Source organism: Monodelphis domestica, chromosome X (assembly GCF_027887165.1).
Source record: "Monodelphis domestica isolate mMonDom1 chromosome X, mMonDom1.pri, whole genome shotgun sequence".
NCBI classification, from domain to species: Eukaryota; Metazoa; Chordata; class Mammalia; order Didelphimorphia; family Didelphidae; genus Monodelphis; species Monodelphis domestica.
In genome coordinates this window covers 2,340,386-2,365,916 of record NC_077235.1, presented here as the reverse complement: position 1 = coordinate 2,365,916, position 25,531 = coordinate 2,340,386, and the positions used below count along the sequence as shown (strand labels likewise).

The following is a 25,531-nucleotide window of genomic DNA, read 5'->3' as shown; positions in this document are numbered from 1 at the left end:
CTTTCAACAGGAGAGCAGATCCTCAGGTCTTAAATGCTCTACATTTGGGGCTCAGTTTTGTAACTTGAAAGGTGTTGGTCTGTTGTAGAATATCACTTGTGAGAGCCTGCCTATTCCCTTCTGATGTCTTCATCCAGAATGTCCTTGGAAGGGACAGATCAGCTGGGTAGCTCATTGGATTGAGAGCCAGGCCTACACACGGGAGGTTCTGGGTTAAAATTTGACCTCAGACATTTCCTACCTATGTGACCCTGTCACTTAACCCCCATTGCCCAACCCGTACTGCCTTCTGCCTTGGAAGTCATACAATATTGATTCTAAGACAGAAGGTAAGACTTTTTTTTAAAGAATGTTCTTGTGCATGTGTAGATTGTTCTCATAAAGGTTATACAGAGATTGCAGAGTAGGCATATACAAGTCGATAGTTATTGATTTTTTTTGGTCTCCTTTTTTTAAAAAAGTAATAATAAGATCTATGATTTTTTTATGTTTTGCTGGCCCTCCCTCTTTCATATATCTTGAGAATCAAACCTTCATCACCCTCCAAATTGTCCCCTTTAACATAGAAGCTCAAGTATGTACTTAGGAAATGGTAATAGTCTGTGTCAGGTTCTCTTCTTTTATCCATTTTCCATTTTTGGCAACTTGTTTGTATAGGTCAGGTTGGAGTTGCCTCAATTTTGTACTGTATTTTCTATTTATTTTCCTGATAACAAGCTAACAGCAGATGTATAGCTGACTCAAAAATGACTGTCTTATAAATAACTATTTTTTAATAATGTTGCCAGTGCTCAGCATGTCCATTGCCTCATAATTTTCATATTCATGATATGTAGTTCCGAGGCTTTTGTATTGACTACAGACCTTTGCTCTCTTTTTCTCTCTTCACCTATGACCACTTTTGCATTGAAGTCCCCAAATATTAAGCCATATATTGATTTAGTTGGGAAGATCTTAGGGAGTCACCTTTGGAAATTCAATACCTCCTCATTTTCTATAACAGATATTGACACAGAAGATTTGGTTATTCCCATAGCAGTCTTTCTGCATATTCTCATCATAATCATTACAAGGTAAAAGAACTTAATGCCCAGTTAATTTACCCTTGGACTCATGATAATATCAATTCTACAAATTCTTTTATTTGCTTCTCCAAGAAAAACCTGTGAGCTATTCTTTCATACTGACAACCCTCCTTTTCTTTTATGGCTTCACAGTAAAATATCAAGATAGATATGAGCTAGTTTCTCAAGTAATGTGCATTTTTGTTGGTCACTGGACAAGGGCCTCACATTTAGTCTTAACAGTTGAGTTGAGAGAGTCTTCATATCCTTTGCTCTCTTTCGGTCACTAAAGAAGTAGAGGGGGGGCCACACAATCTAGAGAGTCGTTCTGTATTTCTTCCCCATGGATTATCATGATCATGGACTTCGTCACCATGTGGTCAGACTGTAGTCCAGTAGGTCCTCTGAGGCAAAGCTTGCTGGGAGCATGTATGAAGCTTTTTCAACATGGTAGACCTTGTCAGACCTTCTGCTTGGCTGGCATAGCTTTGAAAAACCCAGAGTCACAATAGCACGAGGCGGCACTGAGGAGAACTTTGTGGAGATTCTGTATCCCCAAATCTTTCATTTCTCTTGAAGCAAAGTATAGCTCAACTTCTGTATAACTTTCTAGAGCTCAGTACACCTCTGTAATCCAATGAGGTACCTGAGGAAGGCTTTAATGAATAAAAGAAGGGATAATAATTATTAAATCTACTAATAAGAATGAGCCTTTGGAAGGCATACTTTGAAAAAAATGGAATGTATCAGCACCATCTAGTGGAAGTGTAGTTGTAGTGAATTCATGCTTGGTATCAGATATGTTCAGCTTTGACGTGGAATGTTGGAACAGAGTTAAGGAATTTTCTAGTTCAGCCTTCTCATTTTAGGTATGGAGAAACAGAGACCCAAGTGGATTTCAAAAAGCCTTGACCAGGATGCAGTAGGTGTTGTTGGACTTGGGGTCAGGAAGTCCTAAGTTCAAATCCAGCCTTGGACATTTACTAGCTGTATGACCCTGGGCAAGTCACTTAACCCTTCTCAGTCATAGTTTCTTCATCTACAAAATGAGAATAATAATAATAATACCTACTTCCAGAATTATTGTAGAGGTCAATTGAGATATTTTTACAGTGCTTCAGAAACCTTAAAGCACTATAGAAATGCTGGCTATGATAATTTCTGTTCTGATGTCTCACGTACTTCATTTAGTACTCGTAGGGGCTCATTAGAACTCGAGTATTGTATTTTGTTTTTAATTTTTAAAAAACATCTTTATTTAGAATACTTTTCCATGGTTCCACGATTCATATTCTTTCCCTCCCCCCAACCCCCTGAGCTGACGAGCAGTTCCACTGGGCTATATATGCATGTATCGTTGTTCAAAACTTATTTTCGTATTGTTATTTGCTATAGAGTGATCATTTAAGAATCGAGTATTTGAGAAGAATTTCTCTGAAGGAAATGGGAATGAAGTTAAGTCATTGGTCACTTCTAAAGAATGCAGAAATTTAGACTTCATAGAATGAGCCTGAAGGTAATCTTGAGACCCGAAGATTTGGGTCCTGGAAGGGATCATCAAAGGCATCTCTGTGAGCCTTCTTATCTGATAGAAAACAAAGCTAAGTCTCACAGAGGTTAAGGTGGGGCTTCTTCGAAACCTGGGCTTGTGAACTGGATTTTGGGGAACATTTTAATAATGATTGTGATATCATTGGTTTACTTGGTAATCTTTTGTATTGTAGAATACATTTAAAAATATGGTCCACAACAAACCCCAAGGCTAAGAACATGGAAGTTAAGGGGTTCCACCCACAAACGCAGCACTTATGCTGACTTCTTATTTTCCAGATGAAGGAAGAGTCAGTGTGGTTGGTATAGTAGAGAAAATGGACTTAGAGTCCAAAGATCTTTGTCTTTGTCCAAGTCCCAGCGCTTTGACCCTACACAAGTCATTTACTGTCTCTAAGCTTTAGTTTCCTCTTTTGTACAATGAAGGAACAGAACTAGATGAGAAGGTGCTATTGATGGCATTGTGCAACCGTGCCTCCCCTCGTTCCAATTCACAGGCAAGTCAGGATATCACGTTGTGATGCTATTGGTAGTCTGAAAATGAAGTCTGAACACATCGTGTGTGCGTGTGTGTGTGTGTGTGTGAGAGAGAGAGAGACTATGAATCAACAAGCGTTCTTTTTTAATCCGTTCCCTTCCATCTTCGAATATACTAAGTATTGGTTCTGGTAAGGACGAGGCAATTGGGATTAGATGGCTTGCCCAGAGTCACCCAGCTAGGAAGTGTCTCGGAGGTCAGAGTTGAGCCCAGGACCTTCTGTCTCTGATCTGGCTCTCGGTCTACTGAGCCCCCTACGTGCCTCTCAGCACTCATTCTTTATCCAGTTGGTTTTTCTTGTGTCGATTAGTATAGTGCCCTGATTAGTCATGCATCTCATTGATGTGACTCTTTAATGTTCTGGGGCTTGATGCAGTCAGTGTATTATCTGTAAACAGAAACAACTGCACAGCCTTCCATTTGGATTTTGTCATTGTAGAGCATGTCCTACAAGCTGAACACCTTGGACTGACGTCTTAGTTATTCACTGTTTTGTGCCATATTGAATTCAAAAAGAGGATCGCTGAACAAACTTCTTCATGGCTGCATCAGGAATGTTATATGATGTTAATGTTTGAGCAACACTTTATTGGAGGACAGCTCTTAAGGCTGTAGTTTATGCTGCCTAATTTTCCCTAATCAAATACGGCTTTTAAATCAGTAAACATGGGGAGTTTTGTAATCTCAGTTAATTGTGTGACGCTGAAATTGTGGTCTGCTGTAGAGAACTGTCTGTTAGAGTTTTTCTGTTCCTTTACATTTTCATCAAAGATATTCTTATATGCATGAAACGAACTTTTCTCCAAGATTTTTTGGGGGTGGGAAAGTAGGTACACAGATAGTCAATAATTGTGGCTATCTTTTTGGTTGCCCTTTTTTTTGGCAGAAGAAAATTTAAAGGCGCATTTTAAAAATATATTCTTTTGGGCTCTTGAGATCTTGAAAATGAATCCCTGAGAGGCATTCATCATGTTCTGGGGCTTCCAGCATCGGTGTAGTCTGCTTTTTCCTGTTACTTCTTTTTGTGTGATATTGCTCCTTTATCTTAGGGGTTGGTTTAAATGGAGCAGTTCGACCATCGTGATCACTTGGAAAACCCCTGGTTTTCTGGACGTAACCTTTCTTGTGACGGGTTGGCTCTGCCTTGATCTTTATTTTTTCAGGGTCCCACATTCACTTTCCTCACCCCCAGGTTATGTAATCACAGATGCGGAGGTTTTAAGGTGCTAAAAGCCCTGCTGTCCCTTTCTGAAATATGAACACTTTTGAGTTGGAAGGAACAATGTTATTGTCTTGCAGAGCTCTAAATAATTAAGCCCTGGAGCTGGTCAGAAGTTTGAGAGCTCAGAGACTGATGAGAGAGCCAGCAATGGCAAGGACTCCAGCTCTTCACCTCTGCAGGGGGAGGAGAAGGGGATTTCCTCTGAACTACTTTCCCAGAGGTCGGAGAATGAGTTCAAGAGCAGTTGAGGCCCACATGAGGAAGCAGTGACACACTTCAAACAGACATGAATAGTAGAGAGAGGTAATACTTTGAGGCTGTAAACACCTTCAAGGAGTACAATCCTGATGCAGAGAAGACAGTTGGTTATGGGCCCAAGAGAGGTGACCCTGGCTACTGAGATCTGAGCTGCAAAGAAGATTCTGTGAGGAAAGAAAGGGCTTCGAGGCCTGCAGTTCTAGAGTGGTTCCCTCTCTGTGTGCCTCACATTGGACTCTCTGCCTGTTCTTTACCCTCCCCCCCTCCCCCCCGCCATTGGGTGTGTAGTATTAATGGGAGAGCATGTTTTATGGTGCCATTTTAGTAAATGTCTCTTTAAAGAGAAAATGTGTTTTCTGGCCAATTGTTAATGGAAAGTACACAGTTGAGGTGCTTCTGAGCTACAGTTTAGGAGTAGCAACTCCTAGGGTACCATAGAACTTGTGAGTCAATCGTTTGCCTCTGGGAAGGAATCCCAGAGGGCATGCTCCACCTGTGACAAGGTAGCTATCTTCCTGCCTTCTGTGTCTGGACGTTCCCATGCTAGGAACATCTATGCCTTGTGCCAACTTGCTTATTGGCACCTCTTTGCCTGTGTGATATTGGCAGAGAGAAGCCACTTGGGCTTCTTGGAGGCCCTGGCCCTAGTCCCCTAGAAAGTGCTTGTTGCTCAACAGCCCTGCCGTGTGGCACGGACAGCCCTGATCTTTCCATGTAGAATTAGAAGGAGTGAGAAGAACATGGCATGGCATAAGTCTAGTGCTAGTTTAGGAAGGCTGACCCTCTCTGGATCATTGGCCCCCTTTTCCTGCTTTCGGTCTGATGACAACCTTACTTGAAACTGTGACTTTGCTGCACTGCTCAGAAATGTTCCCTTTAGATATCCAAATGTGTCTGACTCTCTGTTGACTGTATGGCCTGGACATAGGCTGAGCTCCCTCCCAGTCTGTTCCTCTAGATGTCTCTTACTTTTGGCATCATTGGTCCTCCTGCCTTGTCAATGGAAGCCTCCTAAGCCCCTGAAGCAGCTGCAGTGGACTGGTGATGAGAGATTGATAAGAGAATGCTGGCACTTGTTTGCTTTTGCTTCTCCTTGTTCTCTCCCTGTCCATCAATGGTGGGACCTGGGAGGCTACGAGTTACTGCCTCTAGCTAGGACTGGCTGTGAGCAAGAAAGCAGTGATGCAGAGCAGGAGCAGTTTGGCTAACTTTGTCCCCCGTGGACTGACCTGGGTCCCAGTATGCAAAAGCAGTTTTTACGCCTGTGGTAGGAGCTCCTAACATACCCCCTTCCCCCCGGAAGCCTCCTGGCTCACAGCTTTGACCTGTTTATATCTTCTGAAATTCTTCATTGCTTTTTATGGGGTGGTGGTGGTGGCGGCGTTTGAACCCGTAGGCTCTGAGTGACCCCATTGCATCAGGTGTATTTAGGGTTAGGGTCAGACTGTTGACAAATGCTCTTGTGTGTGTGTGTGTGTCGGGAGTGGGGGATAACTCAGGCCAAGTTTGCTATTGGCTCATGCTCCTCTCTGAGACTTTTCAAGGTTTGCTGAGATAATTACTTGTAATCTTCCATCCTCCTCCTGTATGATGTTTTGAAAGTGAGCTTGTACTCTGAACTGGGGTTGCCCTTGGTTACCAAGCCTCCCTACTGAGCAAGGAGATCTTGTTTACTGGCCGAGGCCGTTTCTGGGCTTTTTGGGCTTTCCTGCTGCAGCCGTCATTTTATACTGATTATTGCCATTTCTTGGGGACATTTAACCTCTGAGACCCATTTCCTGTTTTTGCAAGTCACTAGCTCATTTACACAGGTCCCTGTAGCGCTGCTGTGGTTGTGTGTATTGTCATCTTTCCCCTATTTTGACTATCATTTTAGTCTTTGCTCACAATCTGAGTAGACAGACAGCTGAGCTGTCTCAGAAATGACTTCAGCTCTGTTCTCAAAGAAAAGATTCCTTTTATTCGGCATGAAGATTGGAATCATCTCCAAACCTTTGACTGCTTTCATTTCCTCACCAGAATCATATTTTCCAACCTTTGTATGTCTACCTTTGCACTGCAGGCACAGAGTGTGAAGGTAAGTGTTGATAGAGACCATTTGGGAGGTTTTCGTTAGATTCTTCACAGGATTTCTCTTCTTCAACCTCCACAGCAGGTGTTGCTTTATAAGCTCTGATCATCCTTATTTATTAATTTTTAAGCCTTTCCCTTCCATCTTAGAATCAATCCTGTGGATTGGTTCCAAAACAGTAGAGCAGTAAGGCCTAGGCAATGGGGATGAAGTGACTTGCCCAGGGTCACACAGCTGGGAAGTATCTGAGGTCACATTGGAACTCTAGGCTTGGCTCTCAATCCACTGAGCCACCTAGCTGCCCCCTCAATGTCTTTTTTAATGAATGTCTCACATTCCTGGAATGCCCTTCTACTTCGTCAATTCCTCCAAGTCCCATTTTAAATCCCACCTTCTTCAAGAAGCCTTTCCCTACCCTCAGTGCTAGTTCATCCCCTCTGAGGTGACCTGCTTACGTTGTGTATATCTTATATGTACATGGTTATTTGTACATCATTTCCTCCATTAGAATATGAACTCGGTGGAGGTTTTTTCACTGGCTGTCTCTCATGCCTGGAACCGTCTCCTTCCTCCATTCCATCTGCCACATAGTGTTTTCTATTTGTTCCTGGAAGTGATAGGGAGCCACTGGAATTTATTGAGAAGAGAGGGTGGCATGGTTTCTAGGAAGGTCAGCTTGACAGCTGAATAGAGGATGGACTGAAATAGGGAGAGACTTTAAGCAGGCAGATCCACTGGAACAGTCTAGGTGGAAGGTGATGAGGGCCTGAGCCAGTTTCAGAGGAGAGAAGGCAGGCGTCATATTCAAGAGACATTACCAAGGTAGAATGACGATAGGATGTCGGAGTGGAGAGAAGACAGGTTGGACGCAAGAGATGTTCCAACCGTGGAAACAGCAAACTTTGATCAACTGTTTGGCTATGTGAGGAAGAGAGAGTGAGGAATCTGGGATGACACCAGAGTTATATAGACCTGGAGAGATTGGGTGTGCCTTAGCTACAAATCGAGAAGTCTGGCAAAGGAAGGTTTGTGCGGTAACATCACGAGTTCAGTTTCTGACTTGTGGAGTTTAAGAGGTTTCTGGGATTCTCAGTTTGAAACATCCAATGAACAATTGGCAATGTGAGACGGCAGAGTTTATCACCTCAGCGGTCAGAAAGGTGACTTTGGCCTTCTTCCCTGCATGGAACACCCCAGTGTTCCACATCTCCCTACTCTGGCCCCAAATGAGGATATTCTTTGGGCAAGTTTCTCAGCCTTGGGGTAATTGACCTACTTACCAAAATTCCCATTTCTGATTTTGAATGGACGCCTTTTCTTTTTTGGGTCCTTGGGCTTGTGGAGTGTTTAGAAACTTGGCCAAAGGGCCCCTTTGAATGGAGTTCACAGCTCCAATGCTACCTTTGGGTCCTTGCTGGGAGGCCAAACTAAAATTTGAAGTTGGGTCATTTGGGGTCTTCTAGTGACAGTTAAGAATACCCCCACAGCCTTAGTCCCTTCATAATAAATACAAAGGGTACAAGCAACCAACCTTTGCTATTGCTTTGAGGATTCACTTGTGGCTGTCAGAATCCTGGAGATATCGCTTCCAGGGGGCCCGGTTCTACACGGTCTGTCTCTTTGTGTCATGCAGATTTTATATAATCTTGGGGAAGTCGTGTCATTAGGGAGCCTCCTGTTTATTCAATTGCTAAATGTAATTCATAGTGCCTCATGGGAGTTTTGTGAGGCTTAATTAATAAGTGTTGCTAATGAAGTTTGATATTCTCTGATTAAAGCATCTGTTTATTATTATTGTGTATTTCTATTTCTTAGTCTGTCAAAATATGTACATTAAGTAGTCTCTTGTAAACATGTGAATTTTAAAAAATAAAATGCCAATTGATTAGAATATACTAAAAGGAAAAAAATTCCTAAAGTAATAGTTTGAATTGAGGTAACATCTTCAAAGGGAATTCTGATTTGCATCAGTTAGAAAGGGGTTGCTTTTATACTGTTGACATTCCTATGCTCGTTGATGGCCAATCTTTGTAATTGTGTGGAATGAAAAAAGATACAGTGGCGTTAGCTTCTGCCTTTGGAATAACAGAATATTTCTTTTTATTTTGTAGCCAAAGCTATGATATTGGGAACCTGAATAAGAACACTCCTACTGGCCAAGATATGCAGGTAAAGAGTATGCTAAAGAATTCAGAACTTGATGAAACATTGCACAAGTGGCAAATTACAGTAGTCACCTCTATCTGCAAGGTGCTGATGGGGGACAAAATTGTTTAATGACCGAACCTTTATAAATTGTATTTAACAGACTGCATCCTTCTAGTTCCCCAGGTGAGTGAAAGGCACAAAAAATACAGACTTCAGGGGGCAGCTGGGTAGCTCAGTGGATTGAGAACCAGGCCTAGAGAGGGAGGTCCTAGGTTCAAATCTGGCCTCAGACAGTTCTCAGCTGTGTGATCCTGGGCAAGTCACTTGACCCCCATGGCCTAGCCCTTACCGCTCTTCTGCCTTGGAGCCAAATACACAGTATTGACATCTTGGAAGATAAGGGTTTTTATAAAAAAATACAGACTTCACTATGCGTATTGCCTATGAAATCATAAAATAATGAATCTCCTCATTGCGGCCACCTCCTGGCTTTGTCTCAAGGACTAGTAGCTAGTTGAATTCTTCCTCTCCTCTCCCATTGCTCCCCTCAGACTTGGTGACTCCGTAGTAACTAATGTCACTAGCACCTCAGACACTTTAGTTTCTCTGTTCATCAACATCCATGATGTTCAGGAGGGGCAACTCCTTGAACTTGCCAGCCTCTTAAAACAATGATAGCTTTCTACTCTGATCTCATTCTCAGACTTTGCATCTCTCCATTTGCTGCCTTCTTCCTAATTGTTTTGTCATTCTGACTGACCTTGGCCTTCCCTGTTCTCGCTGTCAGCCATCTTTCTTCTGGCCTCACTTTCTTCTCTTCAGATTCTTGCCCCTTGAGTTAACGTCTTCAACTCTGCTGTGCTTTTCACTTAGGGGTCTTTTGCATCCTTGCCCCGAGTCTGAGTACACACATTCTTGAACACTGAAGATCCCCGCCCCCTGCCTCATTTCCTGAGCCCCTTGTCCTTTACACACTCACGCATCCCCACAATTCCCAGACTTTTGAATGCTGCTAAAGGATATTCTGCAACTCAGTCATCTGGCCCACTGACTAAATGCATGCTGTCTCATCTCTGTTTAGGCCTTGCTGTGGTGTGGCACGATAAGTAGTCCTCTTCTTTCCTGGCTGACTTTCTGTCCTATTTGCAGTGACTATTCCAAATCTTGAACACTGTCCTCAAATCTCCCCCTTTCCCACCTCCACCCAACATGGACCAGAGCTTGGATTTGGCACCTGAGGACAACCTGTAGGACTGAGCTTTTCTGGGCTTCAGGGCCTTTCTGCAAATGAAGGGGTTTGACTGAATGGCCTCCCAGGTCCTTTCAGCTCTGTATCTACCTTCCCATTATCTACTTCACTGAGTCAGTAGTATCTGTTGGGCAATTCTTTGCTGCTTCAACTGGGCACTTTAGCACCTTTCTCTGTGTCCCCTCTTTCTTTCTGCCACTGCCAGAGAATAAACTGGCCTTTCCCTTTAGAAAGGTTAATTCTTCTCTTTTGTTTTTTAAATTCAGCTTATATGACTTTCAGTTTCAAATTTTCTCTCTTCCTCCCTTACCCATTGACAAGGCAAGAATAACAGAGCCCATTACAGATGATGATGATGATGATGATAACAATAACAATAACAGCAGCAGCAGCAGCTAATGTGCATATAGTGCTTACTGTGTGCTGAGCATTGTACTGAATATTTTACCATTATTACCTTACTTGGAACCTCACGACCTTTGCAGGTAGGTGCTAATACCATCATTTTTTAAAAGACCCTTCCCTTCTGTCTTAGAATTGATACTAAATATTGTTTCCAAGGCAGAAGAGCAGCAAGGGCTAGGCAGTTGGGGTGAAGTAAATTGCCCAGGGCCACACAACCAGGAAGTGACAGAGGTCAGATTTGAACTCGGGGCTTTCCATCTCTAAGCCTGGAGTTGTATCTGATGAGCCACCCAGCTGCCCACTATTATTCTCATTTTACAATTGAGGAAACAGAAACAATCAAAAGTTAAATTTACATCCAGGGTCACATAGCCAGTGTCTGAGGTCGGGTTTGAACTTAGGCCTTCCTGACTCCAGGCCTAGCACCTAACTATCTATATGTATAATTGTGTAAAACAAATTCCTGTGCTACCTATGGCAGAAAAGAAAGAAAAGAAAACATGGTTTATTCTTCCCTCTGAGTCTATAAGCACTCTATGTAAGGGTGAGTAGCATGTTTCATCTTGAGTCTTTTGGAATTGTTAGTCATTGTGTTCATAAGAGTTCCTAAGTCTTTAGAAACTTTAGATCTGATCATCCTTACAATATTGCCATTATTGTATAAATGATTCTCCTGATTCTCCTCACTTTGCTTCGCGCCAGTTCATACAAGTCTTTGCCGGCCTCTCTGACACCATTCCCTTGGTCGTTTCTCACATCACAATCATATGCCATAATTCATTTAGCCATTCCCCAGTTGAGGGGCATCTCCTTCCTTTCCCATCCCAACAGAGCTGCTATGAATGTTTTTGCACATGTGGGTCCTTATCCTCTTTCTTTGATCTCTTTGGGATATAGACCTCGGAGTGGTATTGCCAGATCAAATTTATACAATTTAATAGCTTGTTGGGCATTGTTCTAAAGTGCTTTCCAGCATGGTTGGGTCAGTTCATAGTTCCACCAGTAGTGCGTTAGAGTACCTGTTTTTCCATCCCCTTCAGCATTTCCCATGTTTTTGGTCAGTTTAGCAAATCTAATGGGTGCAAAGTGGTACCTCAGAGTTGTTTTAATTTTTTACTTCTCTAATCAATAGTGATTTAGAGCCTTTTTTAATATGGCTATTGATAGCTTTGATTTCTTCCTCTGAAAAATTACCTATTCATATCCTTTGGCCATTTTTCAATTGGAGAATGGCTCTTATTCTTATAAATTTGAATCAGTTCCCTATATTTCTTAGAAATGAGACCCTTACTATAGAAACTTGCTACAAAGATTCCCCTTTCCCCGATTTCCTGCTTTTCTTCTCAAATTGTCCATTTTATTTCCTATGAACATTTTTATGTCTTGCTTGGTTACAGTCTCTGGGCCTATCAATAGATCTGATAGGCAATTTATTTCATGATTTTCTAATTTGCTTATAATATCACCCTTTATGTCTACAGCATGTATTCATTTGGAGCTTATCTTGGAATAAGATATTATTGTGAGATGTTGGTTTGTGCCTTAGATGTATCTGTCTGTTTTCCAGTTTTTCCAATAGTTTTTGTTGAATACTGAGATTTTGCCCTATAGCTGGGGTTTTTGTAACCCTTCTCCTTGTGTCCTTGATCCCATCCCTTCATCATCCTTTCCAGGAGCTTGTCTCCCATTTATTCATTCTAGCTTGTCTCCCATTTATTCATTCTCCCTCCCTTCCTCCCTCCCTCCCTGCTATCTTTAGATTATGCTTAATTAACTTCCATCTCCAAACCAAAAACCCTTCCCCTGACCATTTATCTCTCCTCTCTTTTACTTTTAAGCTCCCAGAATGCATCTACATTCCCTCGCTGTTTCTTTGTCATCCACCCATTGACCTGCCTCTTGCAATCTACTTAGTGTTCCCTCCAAGGTTACACAGTGACTGAATCTCGAAATCTGTCATTTTTGAGCTTTCTGCAGCTTTTGATGCTGCTGATTACCTGCTCATAACAGCCATTCTCTTCGGCTGCAGCGACACTGTCTTATCGAAGTTCTCTTCCTTACTGTGATTTCTGAATTGATTTTCAACTCTGATTTTATCAATCTTGTTGTTATAAGCCGCTCTTTTTGTAATCTTGCTGGGACCTTGTTCCTAATTAGTTTATCACAGCTTGGGTTCGCGAGACTCTTCTTTTGTAGGCTGCGTTCTATTCTGGCCTCATCTTCTTTCAGAATGAGGCCATATAGAGTTGATAGTGTTGGACTTGGAGCCAAGAAGAGCTGGGTTCAAATACTGTTTGAAAGAGTAGCTGTGTTACTCTGATTAAATCACAACCTTTCTCAGCCTTGCTTTGTCATCTAGAAAATGAGGGTGATAATAGCATCCACCTTACAGTATTAGTTTGAATGAATGAAATAATGTCGATTAAGTGCTTTGCAAGCTCCAAGCCGAGCTCTTATCATCAGAATGGCTAGAAATACTCCTCTCCGTAATCACACACTAACAGAACTGAGGAGTCACAAGAAATGGAGGCTTCGCTAATAAACACAGGAAACACTCCAGGGAATATAGTGGGAATTCAGAGATCTTTACCTAACTGAGCTAGCCATAAAGGAACTTACTGGGGGGGGGGGTTGGGAATCCTGAGTCTAGAGGGATTTACAGTGAACCCTATCAAATGTTTAGGGTTAGAACAATTGCTGCACAAACTATTCTCAAAGACTGAGAAAGAAAATACACGGGAGGGAAGGGAGGAAAGAAAGGAAACTATAGACCAATCTCAGTAACATATTGATTCAAAAATTTTAAATAAAATTCTGGCAAAAAGGCTCTGGCAGTGTATGTGAAACATTGTTTACTGTGACCAAGCTGGATTTAAGATGCTTGAACATTAGGAAAGCAGTGAACATAACTAATCATTGAAACAAACACCATATGGTTGTATCAACAGATGCAGAAAATGTCTCTGACAAAATACAACATTTATTTATGCTGAAAGCTCTAAATTCATATGGGCAGATTCTGCACCATCAAAATGTGATAAACCGTCCATATCTTTATAAGTTTTTAAAATAATATTTTCCCCAATCAAATGTAAAACCATTTTCAATGTTCACTTTTCCCCCAATCCATGAGTTGCTGTGGCCAATGAAGAATGCGTTCCCTGGTGACTTACCTTGTGTAACGAAGCCCCTCAAAATATCTCTGGGCCTTCTCAGCATGCTAGGCCTGCTTGAGCTCTTGAGCTCAGGCTCTGCCCATTGACTACAGCCTTTGAGACCCTAGGATCAAACACTACTGTGCTCCATGAGGCATAGGTGAAAGAGGGAGCCGTTATGACGTTGCTCATCCTTTTCTCTTGATTGGGGAGATGCTTAGAAAAATATGCTTTCAAGTGACATTTTCTGCTGCAGTTTTGCTACTGTAAAAAGTAAAAATGAGAAAAATATTACTTAAAACATTTTAACTTTTCACTTTTAAAAAATTGAGTTCCGTATTATCTCCTCCTTCCCACCCTCTCCCCCCCAGATTGGTAAACTATCTGATAACGATTCTACATGTGCAATCATATAAAACATTTTTTCATATTAGACATTTTGTGGAAGAGATTTCAAATGGAAAAAAAGAAGAAAGAAAGTGATATATATTTTGATCTGCATTCCAGACTCCATCAGTTTTTTCTTTGAAGGTAGATGGCATTTTTCATCATGAGTCTCTGGGACTGTCTTGGATCATTGCATTGCTGAAAATAACCAGGTCGTTCATAGTTGTTCATCAAAAAATATTATTGTCCCCTAAGTACAATGTTATTCTGGTTCTGCTCACTTCACTCCAAATCAGTTTCTGTAAGTCTTTCCAGATTTTTCCAAAACCATCCTGTTCATCATTTGCTCAGCCATTGCCAACTGATAGATACCCCTTCAATTTCGAATTCTTTGCTATCATAAAAAGAGCTGCTGTGAATTTTTTATACAAATAGGTCCTTCTCTGACCTTTAAGGAATATATTTGGGATACAGATCTAGCAGCGGTATTTTTTTCTTAGAGGGTATGAGTGGCTTTATATCCCTTTGGGCCTAGTTCCAAGTTGCTCTCCAGAACATTTGGATCAGATCACGACTCCACCAGCAGTGCATTAGTATCCTATTTCCTGCATCCCCTCCAACGTTTATCATTTTCCTTTTTTGTCATACTGGCCAGTCTGATAGGTGGGACCTCAGAGTTGTTCTAATTAGCAATTCTCTAATCAAGAGCAATTTAGAGCATTTTTTTTCCACATGACTATAGATGGCTTTGATTTTTCCATCTGAAAACTGCCTAACCAGTATATATCTAAAACTAATAGCTAATATTATTTACAATGGGGAAACACTAGAAACTTCCCCAATGAATACCAAAGTGAAGTAAGAGTACCTTCTTCCTCCATTTATTTGACGTAGTTCAAATATGATTTATTTGACATGAAATTTTTAGCAGTATAAAGAAGAAAAGTTAAACAAATAAAAAAAGGAAAAAATTATACCCATTTGCTGATGATATGCTGAAACTTCGTTTCTTTGCTGATTTTCTGACAATTTCTCATTAAGACAGTAGATTTAGTAAAGTAGCAGGCTATAAAGTGTATCCACAAAAATTAAGGGTATTTACATATGTACATATGACAGTGTGAAACTCTGGGAGAACATAATAAAAGGGAAAGTTCCATTCGAATTAACCTATGCCTAGTGAATCTGTCAAGACATATTCAATCAAGACGTAGAGGCAAACATAACCATTCTATTAAAAAGGAGTGCTACAAATAATTAGAAGGATATTCATTGCTCAAGGCTGGGACATGCCACTATGACATGTGTAGCTTATACTCTGAAGCTTGATGATTTGGAGGGTGGCCTCTGTGCCCCCCTCAGGACTTTAGGAATAGCTGAGGAGCTGAGGGACTGTCTTTTCTAATGCTCCATCTCGTGAACTTCCACTGATGTGCTTTATTGCAGCCATGATCCCTCCATTATCAATTGATATAGGTTAGCCAGAGTTAGTTTTTTGAAAGGAGTATTGTCCAAGGTAGTATAGTAAGAACATTTGATATAAAATATCCCTAAAAGTCCGAGACATATTCTCCCACCAGAATATAAAGATTTTGGAGGAGCATGAGCTCAGTCTTCAGGAGCACTTGTGGCAAAGAGGTCCCTTCATAGCCTCTGGAGGTTCTACAGCTGAAGTCCTCAGGATATTCCCTTAAGGTGTAGAATAGCTTTGCTGCCATTGTTTTAGTGGAGCCTTGAGTTTTCCTTTTTTTTCACTAGGCCCAGTCTCTTTTCAACTGCCAGGACACCACTTGAAAAATCTGTCCACTGCACCCTGGAAGGTTTTTGGGGTCCCCCTTTGGCTGACAGCTGGGTAGGTGGGCAAGAAGGAAGCTGAGTCTTGGGCTCTGCCCTCTCTACCTCCCCCAGTAGATTTCTCCTGGGGGGGGGGCGGGCTTAGCTGCAATGTTTTCTTTCCTCCGTTCTTCCAGGCATCTGAATCTCTCAGGCCTAAATGGCTTTGTTGTTTTATAAACTACTCAGAGGATGAGACAGTTTACTCGGCTAACCCGAACCCACTAGGACATTTTCTTTACTTAGCCTAAAGCAGGGATTCTTAACTCTGTGTATGTTTCCTGGCAGGCAGTCTGGTGAAGAATATAGACCCCTTTGCAGAAGCATTTTAGGTACATGAAATAAGATATAGAGGATTCCCAAAGCATCCAATTATATTGAAAGCCAATGAGCTGATTCCGCTCCCTTTCCCTCTCCCCTGTGTTAAAGTATCAGGCCTTAGGTTTTTGACACGGCATTTTTGTCACCTGCTTTAAATGGGAGTGGGGTTCTGTGACTGGTTTACTCACTAGATCCCAGCCCTTACAAACAAAATAATGCCAGGGGATCGCACTCTGAAAACCTGCAAGGCGAAGACCAAAAGGTCTAGAATTTCAAGGGGGAAAATGAAAAAGGTAGGAATGCAGATGGCCTTGACCTGCCAGCCCTCAAATCATATCATGAAACATTGAAACCAACCAACCAAACCCCTATTTCCTATTGGGGGAAAAAGACGAAGCAATGGAAGATTTTCCATCCATCTGGGGACATGCCAACTTCTGGGAGAAGGGATTCTTATTTCTCAAAAACACGTGAGACAACTGTCCAGTGAAAGTTAGCCTGAGACTAATATATGCTACCTCATATACCCCCATCAGTTCCAAATAAGCAGACGGGCTAAATAGGATCAGAGAAATCTTTTACAACAATTCTTAACTAAACAAGGGATGGGGCCATTACAGGAGACAAATGGACACGTTTGATTACATAAAATTGAAAGGCTTTTACGCAGTATAGTTAGATTTAGAAGATCAGCAGTTAACTGTGAAAAGCATGTCTAACAGTGTGATGGCCAAGATCTAGAGGGAATTGATTCAAAAGATACATAAAAAAGAACCATTGCTAAACAGCTAAATGATGAAAGGATAAGAGCAGTTTTCAAATGTATGTCAACAACATGAAAGAAATTCCTAAGAAGATGAGAAATGTAAATGAAAACTACTAATTCTAAGGTTCTCCCTCTTGCAGGTCACTTCCCCAGCCATTTGAGGAAGTATCCATGCTGAACTCTTCCCCATGCCCTTACTCCTCCTTTCCGGCACCCCCCCTCCAATACATTGTCTTCCCTTTTTAGCCTGTATGTCCCCTGAAGGCAGGGCCTATCTATCTTTCCTTTTGCTTGTGTACCTGGCACATAGTAGGCACTTAATAGATATTGACTGATTATACTGTGTGCCAGGCACCATGCTAAGCTTAGGGATACAAAAAGAAGTAAAAGCTAGTTCCTGCCCTCCCTCTTGTTGCTAGTCAGATCTTCCTGAGGGACCCAGGAGTTCCTGACCTCTTAAATTCTGGAAGCTCCCATCATAGCTAGGAGCATCCATCTCACAATCACTGCTTTCTTATGCTCCGGTAAAGAAACTTTTCTAGGATGGTATATGTGCTCTAGCTGCCATTTTGGAACAGTTGCCATTTTTTGTCAGATTGAGGTTAGATGCCCAAGGCCAACTCCACTGGGGCCCCCACTTGAAATCTCAGAGTTCCAAGCCAGGAGTCACAGTTAGAAAGGGAATTCTCTCTTTTTAACATGACAGGCCCTTCCTCTGTCTCCTCTCCCCCTTCCTCAGCAAATCAGCTGGGATGAATTCAGCACAGTCCTTCACATCCCTAATTCCCTTAAAGTTCTCTGGCCTTCTGGGGATCTTCAAGCATACCCCCTTCCAGAATAGTGACCCCAAGCCCTCCAGCCTCATTCTTAGACAAATGAAGTCTTCAGAAAGGACCCAGGCCCAAACACAGCTGGTGGAGGCCAAGAACACCATTCGGCCCCATGCTGCCCCCAAGCTCTGCAAATTTAGTGGGCTCAGTTTATTATCTTCAGGGCTTGAAGCATGTTCCCATCTGTCTCTGGCTGCTGAAGATTAGTAGTTTCTACCAGGTCAGTGGGATAAGTACTTGCTCTGTCCCACTGAGAGAACTTGCAGTATTCGCTAGAAGTGCCATCCCAGACACCTTCCATATCAGGGCTCCTCTCCCTGCACCTTACCACTTTCTTTTTTTTTTTACCACTTACCTCTTTCCCTCTACCACTTGAGGCCATTCTGATTCGATCCCGTGGGCTAATGTGAAATGTTCTGGACTGGGCCTGACTCAGACTGGTGTAATCCTTCAGCTGGAACATTGGAATAAAATGAGACATCTACGGGTTATCTAATTTCTAAAAAAGATTTCCTTCAATTGGCAAAAGTCTCCTTTCTTTGGCTCCTACCTCAATCTCTTCCCACCCTACTAACCTAACAAATGAAAGTCGTTACGATCTGGAATGGTGAAGCAATGAGAATCCTCATGTCGGCCACGTCCAAAAAAAAGTCTGATTCTCCTTCTGCACTGAGTCCTTCACCTACCTATCAGGAGGCAGGAAGTGTGCGCTGCCACTGTTGGACCTCTGGACTTGGGCAAAGAGGCCACATCTTTGTCAAGAACTAGGGAAGCGGAGGAGAGAGTGGAAGATGGTGTGAGATGAAGAGTGGAAAGAAGTAGGAGCTGATGTAGAATGACCTTCATTTTCTTCAGTAAAGTAAGAGGCAAAGTCCTCAGCTGAGGGAGAACGGATCTTGAAGAGAAGACTTGGAATACCTTCTGTGGGAAGGGAGAAACTGCAGATAAAAGATTGGGGATGAGAGCGAGCGGAGCCTGTAACTCGTAACCTAAAGACCACTCTTTGGAAATCCAAAAGTAGCAACAAGAGGAAAAAGGAAAAGCCCAAAGACAAACAATGACTGGACCTGTGCCCTTCAGTCTGCCAGCTGTATCTTGGTGCCACAGAATGCATAGTTTGTATTTGTGTCCCCACAGCTCAGCAGGGCACCCAGTAAGCTGCTATTAACTACTTGTTGCCCACCTGCCTACACAAATAGCAAAAAGTGGTGAAGAGGATTGGGTCTGGAGTCAGGAAGACCTGAGTTCAAATGCAGCATATGACACTTGCTAGCTCTGTTACCCTGGGCAAATCACTTCACCTCTGTCTGTCTGGGTTCCCTCAGCTGTAAAATGGGGATAAGAACAGCACCTACTTCTCAGGATCGTTGTGAGGATCAAAGGATATTTGTAAAACAGCACAATGCCTGGCACATAGTAGGCAGTATATAAGTGCTTGTTCTTATTATTACTGCCTACCTTCCCCCATAAAAGGAGGTATTAGAAAGGTCCTGACTTCTCCCACATTTTGTTTTTGGTCTTTGGCCTTGCAAACAGATTTCTTCTCTTCATACACAGCTGTCTAAAAAAGCATTCTTGGCGTTGGGCAGGTACCTTCAGTACCAGAAGAACTTACCAAGTAAGGGGGAGAGGGACACGTTTGTGGAGACCTTTCATGCTTTGGGCTTTGCCCCATTCTGCTATGGGAAGTCCATATTCATAGGTCTGCTGAGCCTCCTGTCTTAATTTTGGGTGGGATTGGCGTCAGAACTGTCAGTTCATGTAATGAGTCTTTATACTGTCTAGAGGACATAATAAGCTTATGGGAAACCTGGTAGGGGCTGCTTCTTTCAAAAGAAGACAAGAATGTCCTGCCCCTACCTTAAAGTCATTTCTTTAATCTTTCTCGTGCTGTCTACCAGTCTACTGGCGTGATTCTGGCTTCTGGACGGTGTCTTTCATGAGCACTTTAGTAAGCAGCTTGCTCGTATCAACTCCTGGCGTAGGTGGCACTTGCCTTTTCTGTAGTAGACTTGGTAGGGCCAAGGCAGTGCTGTACATGCTGTTGCTTCACAAGAGATATTAAGAGGACGCTTTGATTGCTATACCTCAGTTTCCTGAGCTGTGAAGTGGAGATAGCAGTGCTCTCTTAGAAAGTACATGAATGATTGCGTGTGAGATGTTACAAAAGATAATGCCGCTCTATTAGATTGAATATCAAGAAGCCTAGAGTGCAAAGAGTCCTTCTGTGCCCCTCTTCATTCAGAGATGGTATTGGGGGCATTTTTCTAATGATGCCCTGCCTGGGTTAGAGAAAAATCTGCTCATTGCTCAAGTGCTTATTTCCATTATTTGGTTTCCATTTTCCCCTTAGCTGTGTGTGTGGCTTTTATTGCAGGCTAAAGTTCTCCGACTACTTGCCAATACTTACTTGGATTGGGACTGGCCGTGGTATCAAGACAAGGCCCTAAAAACTCTAAACTTGGCTAAAGAGGCACCGAGGTTTTGTTGTTCTACTTTTTAAAGATGCCTGCTTTGTGATGGACTTTTTAACCTTTGGCTCATGCTTTTGGAAGCAATCCAGTATTTACACTTAACACAATTTTTCTAGTTATTAACAAACAATGAGTCTGTTTCTCTGAAGACCAAAGGAGACACGTCCTGTCCCTTCCAGTAATAAGGAAAACTGCGTGCCAGACGGAAGGGTGATCTTTTATCGGCGGCCTTATCTGACATCCCTCTTTGGAGTGCTCCCTCACACTCTTCCAGAATAAGAATCTTGGAGTTATTTTGAATGTACATATACATCTACTTTCAGGCCGATGCCCCCTAGGACCCTCCTCTCCCCCGTGGAATGCCAGCTACCTGGGGCCTAGGGATATCCTCTTTTCTGTCTTTGTGTTCCTGGTGCCTAGCCGAGTGTCTGACAGCTAGAAGACCCTGGAATCAACTATCCCAATGGTGTTTATCTCAGCATTTAAGTTCTTACTAGATGCCTGGTGCTATCCTAAGCTCTAGAAGTACAAATGCCAACTCCAGCAGTCCCCACATAGAGAGGAGTGGTGGCCAGGGAAGGGAATTTTGGTCTGGAAAGGCACAGGGAGGAGAAGGGCAGATTGATTCCTAGAGCTTCCTCCAGAGCAGGAGGTAAAAGGGGCTGGGAGAAGGACACGCAGGCCCAAGTGGCTGACTGAGTCAAATGTGAAGGAAGGTTTGGTCAGAGATTCCCCAGATACAGAGAGTTAGGTGAACCCATAAAATAAGAGAACTCGGTTCTAGGGCAAGAGTTCCCAAGTCAAGTGTGTTCAGTGTTCCAGGGCTGGGGACATAATTTCTGGAGGTATTGTCAAAAAGGTGCTGGTCCAGCCAAGGAAGATGGCCTGGGGAGATGGCTCCATAGGATATGAAGGATGATACTGGTCTAAATCTAGTTTTCTTCAAGCAACTTTCCAATTTTCCTGCCAATTTGGGTTGATTTGGAAGTATTCTCCAGTAACATTTGTACCCTGGACTACTGGCTCTCCGTGCTTTTAGGTCTGCTTTAGTGAATAACTTTTCTTTCTTTCTTTTTTTTTAACCAGAGCCAAATAGTTTTGACAGTTTTTGTTTTATGATAAGGTTTGAGATCTGGTTATTCCTGTTTTTTCCTTATTTCCTTTTAAAATGTTGACCTTTTGTTCTTCTACATTAATTAAATCATCTGTCTCTTGCTAGAAAGTAACTTCTTGGTAGTTTGGTAGAGCATTAACTTTATAAAGTAATTTAGGGCGCATCATTTTTTATTCTCTTGCTGTTACGTGGGAGGCTCTTGAAATAGTTGCTTCTACTTTTGGCTGCTTTAACTGTTAGGAACACGAAATGAGAGTCGCCCCCCTCCAAGCACAGACCCCCTGGAATCTGTCCACAGGCCCTTTACTCTTCTGCTTGTTGGCAATACATTGAAAGGGCATCGAATTGGAGTCGGGATCTCTGTGGCCATAACATGTGGAGTGTTTCCTTGGGATTCTCCTCCTTGCCCATCGCCTCCGAACAGGGCCAGCCCTGGGAGAGACTCCAGGTGCAAGGAGTAGAAAGGGAACTTCTCGAGAATGAAGGGATCGGTGGGGGACTGCAGCCTGGGAGAGAGAGTCGGGGTGGGTTTTCCTCCTTTGCTGCTGCTTGTACCAGAGGCAGGACAGAGACAAGGTGGAGGCTCACTTATTCTCTCTTCCCCTTCCTTGAGAGCCAGCCATGCTGCATTCTGTTCAGTTGGTCTTGCCATCTCTTCTTCCTCTTGCCCCTGCTTTGGGGAAGAGAAGGGAGCAGGGAGTGGGGACCTGTGGCCTGGCTGCTCCCTGGGTTGTCGGGAGCCATCCTGAGAAAGCCGCTTTTGTCTCTTCTTTTCCGCCCCCTTCCCTGCTGCTGCCACTGCCATTGCCACCACCACCATAGCAGCAGCAGCTTCCATGAGGGAGGAAGCGCTTTGGCCTTTCCCAGTGCTGCAGTGGTTAGAGTGAGACTGCATTTGTCGTGCCGCTCGGCATCCCTTCCCCTTGCTTCCACTGACCCCTGCTGGCGGAGAAGAGGAGGGAAGGGGGGGTTGCAAAGGGTGCTTTTCCCCTACCTTCCTCCATCTTGTTGCTGGTGTCTGGAAGGGAGGAGGAGTCTGGGAGGCAGTGAAAATGGTGACTGGGAGGCTGGGGATTTCCTGCGTGCCTCACTGTCAGGGACTGGGGCTAGCTAGTACACCTGAGCCAGAGAAGGAAGGGAGAGGCTCACCAAGGCAGGTCATTGGGGAGAGGAGTGTACAGCAGCACTGAGTTCCTTCCTAACGGCCTGGGAGGGAGGTACCTGGTGCAAAATGGCTCCCTCTTGCCTTTGTTTTCTCCCTCTTCCACCCCTTCTCTTTGCTGCTGCAGCTGAGAACAGCCCTGCCTGCTGCCTTCCTTGCATTACCACACGCTAGTGCTAGCATCTGAGACAGGGAAAAGAAAGGCAGTAGGGCACAAGACTGAAGGACAGGGGCACGCCTGCCCGTAGCACAAGTCACTACACTAGGGATCCGTTAGAAGGAAAGAATGTTTTGTGGTGGTGGGGAAGGAGGCTTGCTTGCCCACCAAGTGTAGGATTTGGGGGGCAGAGATCAGAGAGGGCACCTGCCCCTCCCATAGGAAAACGAGGGGAGGTGAGGGGGCGGGGCCATTGGTATCCATTGGGACCAATGACTCACATAGAACATCCTAGAAAAAGGGAAAGAGAGTGAGGCGGGGCTGAAGACACTTGCCTCAAGCCTTGGCACAGAGGGAGGAGTCGAGGAGGAGGTCTGGGCAGGCGATTGGTGGGATAGGAGCTCTTCCTGCCTGTTCAACACCATGATTGATGGCAGAACATGCTAGAAGAAGGGAGGAAGGCCAAGGAGGGGGCTGACTCTGCTTCCTTCACTTCCTCTCCTGCAGAGGGAGGAAGCCTTCCTCATCTCTTCTCTTCTGCCCTTTAGATCAATGAGTACTTAGGAGAATATATTAGAAAAAGGGGAAGAAGGAATAATATGGGGAGAGAAAAGGGAATTGAGGCTTCCTTCCTTCCTCTCATTGCTGCCAATTGGGGATGAGCTTCCCGTTGTCTTCCTCTTCCCCTAAGCTGCTGCTGGTAGCAAGGGGGTGGGTGGGTTGATAACAGAGAGTCCTCGTCTCAGAACCCTAACCCCTACCCTTACTTCCCCCTTTTAATTGGAGAGAACTGGCTGGGGAAGGAGGTGAGGGATCAGGAGCTAGGAAATGGGCCAGAGAGCCCGGGCTTAAGCTCCCTGTCGGTCATGGTGCTGAGGGGCAGGGTACAATTACTCTCCCTTCCTTTTCCCATTTCTGTGCCTGGGATGGAACTTTGGCTTCCCTTCCTGCCAGCCTGTGGGACAGCTCAGCCAGTGGTGGTGGCAAGACCACTTTTCCCCCTTGCTTCCCTCTGGAGGCACTTGGAAAGGAAGGTCAGTGAGGGTGGGATACCAAAGGGCTAACGCTCAAACTTGTGCTTGCAGTACACTGAACTAGGGGCCAAGAAAGCTGGCTTCTCCGCTTTGACAAATCACTCCCCTTTTCTCTTCATTTGGCAAGCTCTCAAAAGAAAGGAATGGCTGGATTGATCTCTAAGGTGCCTTCTCGCTCTTGCTCTGTAACTATTGTTCAAAGGACTGACTCAAGTTGGTGGAGAGCAGAAACAATAAGGTTAGACTACTGCTCCCTCTGGCTGCTGTGCAGGGCTTCAGGAGAGGATTCTGGGAAGAGTTTGAGAGAAGGGCTAGCTTCTCCCTTCTCCCCCCTGTGGCCACTGAGTAATACCAACATATGGTAGAATAGAATCCAAAGGAGGCAGAGGCTGAAGCTGTAGGCAGGGTTACTTGGCAGCCAAATTTGCCTCCCCTTTTTGTTCCTGCTGTTGCGGATGCTAAGAGGATGCAGGGTTTGGCACTAGCCAGTTTTCTCTGCTTTTCCTCTTGCTACTACCTGCACTGAGGCAGGAGGGAGGAACATTTGTGTTTCCTTTGGAAACAATGAGCATCAGTGGAATAAGTTGGGAAGGGAAACCCCAAACCAAGTGCAATAATTTTTTCTTCCTCTCCCCTCTTGTAGCTGATGGATTGAAATGACGCTGCTCACTGGGAAGAGCTTAAGATTTCCATTCAGTCTTTAGATTCCAGAGGTGGTCAGGCCCCTTTCCCCTCTAGCCAGAGTTGTGCCCCAGAGCCAAGGAAAGCCTGTCAGGAGGGCACGTATTTGGTTAAGGTGTTATCCTACTGAAATTAGGTTACCTTCTTATGAGCATAGGAAACTCTGGAATTCATTTCCTTTTATATTGAATAAAGGATTTGAAAGGGTTAGGAACCTGACCCGCCCATCCTCCAGAGTGATGCCTCCCTCTTAGGGCTAGTGGATATAAAGGTGGGGGCCAAGGTGGGAGGAACCACTGAGGGTGAATGTGGTTTCTGAAGCAGGCCAGAATTTGTCCATGCAGCTCTTTCCCCCAACCTCCAGGTTGTTATCTTTGGAAGTTTCCTTTGTAATCCAGTGTATTTTATGCATTTAAAAACATTCTTCCCAGAGGCCCAGAAACCCTGGCCTAGAAAAGATTCTCCCCTGGCTCCACTAAGCTAGCTAACTTTGCCTCATGTGATTGACAGCTGCTTATTCTTTTCTCAATCCCTTAATGTAGATCTTCTTCCAGGGGCAGAGGTTGGCTGACTTTTTTTTCCTTTATACATGTGCTCTCCTGAGAAATGGTATTCAGTGCCCTCACTTCACCCACCTCTATGTAGATTCCTCCCAAACTTCTATCATCTTCCCAGCTACTTCTCAGGATCATATAGGGCAGTGATGATGAACCTGTAGAGCATTCTCTGGGCACGCATAGCACCCTCCCTTCTCCCCCCACCAAGTTTGTTACTAGAATGGCAGAGGGATTCTGGTGGAGCTGCTCCCTCCCCCCCTCTCCAACATGTCTGAGGACATTTTGTCACATTCTTGCCTATCTGCCCAATAGGCCATGGGAGTGAACAGGCTGTAGAGCTGGAGGGGAGCAGCAGAGTGCTCTGTCCACTCCCCTTCCCCTCTCTACCCTTGCAGAGGACATTCCTCACTTCATCTGCCCCTTCTCCCAGCAGCCCAATGGGAGTGCTTTTTCCCTTCCCTGTGGGTAAGGGGGCAGAGGGAACATGGCACATGGACTCTAAAAGGTTTGCCATCAGTGAAAGCAGTTAAGATATGCAGATAGCCTCACCAGGA

General features: G+C 43.8%; 1 protein-coding gene across 5 annotated transcripts in view; it reads left to right on the top strand.

Moving 5' to 3' along the window:
* The window catches only part of TEX11 (testis expressed 11), a 212,543-nt gene that overhangs the window by 93,219 nt on the left and 93,793 nt on the right, over positions 1–25,531 (top strand). For all 5 annotated transcript variants that reach the window (XM_056809469.1, XM_056809470.1, XM_056809471.1 and 2 more), the window contains one exon: positions 8,816–8,873. In XM_056809469.1, coding sequence (XP_056665447.1) covers positions 8,816–8,873 — 58 coding nt within the window. The remainder of the gene's footprint in view (positions 1–8,815; positions 8,874–25,531) is intronic.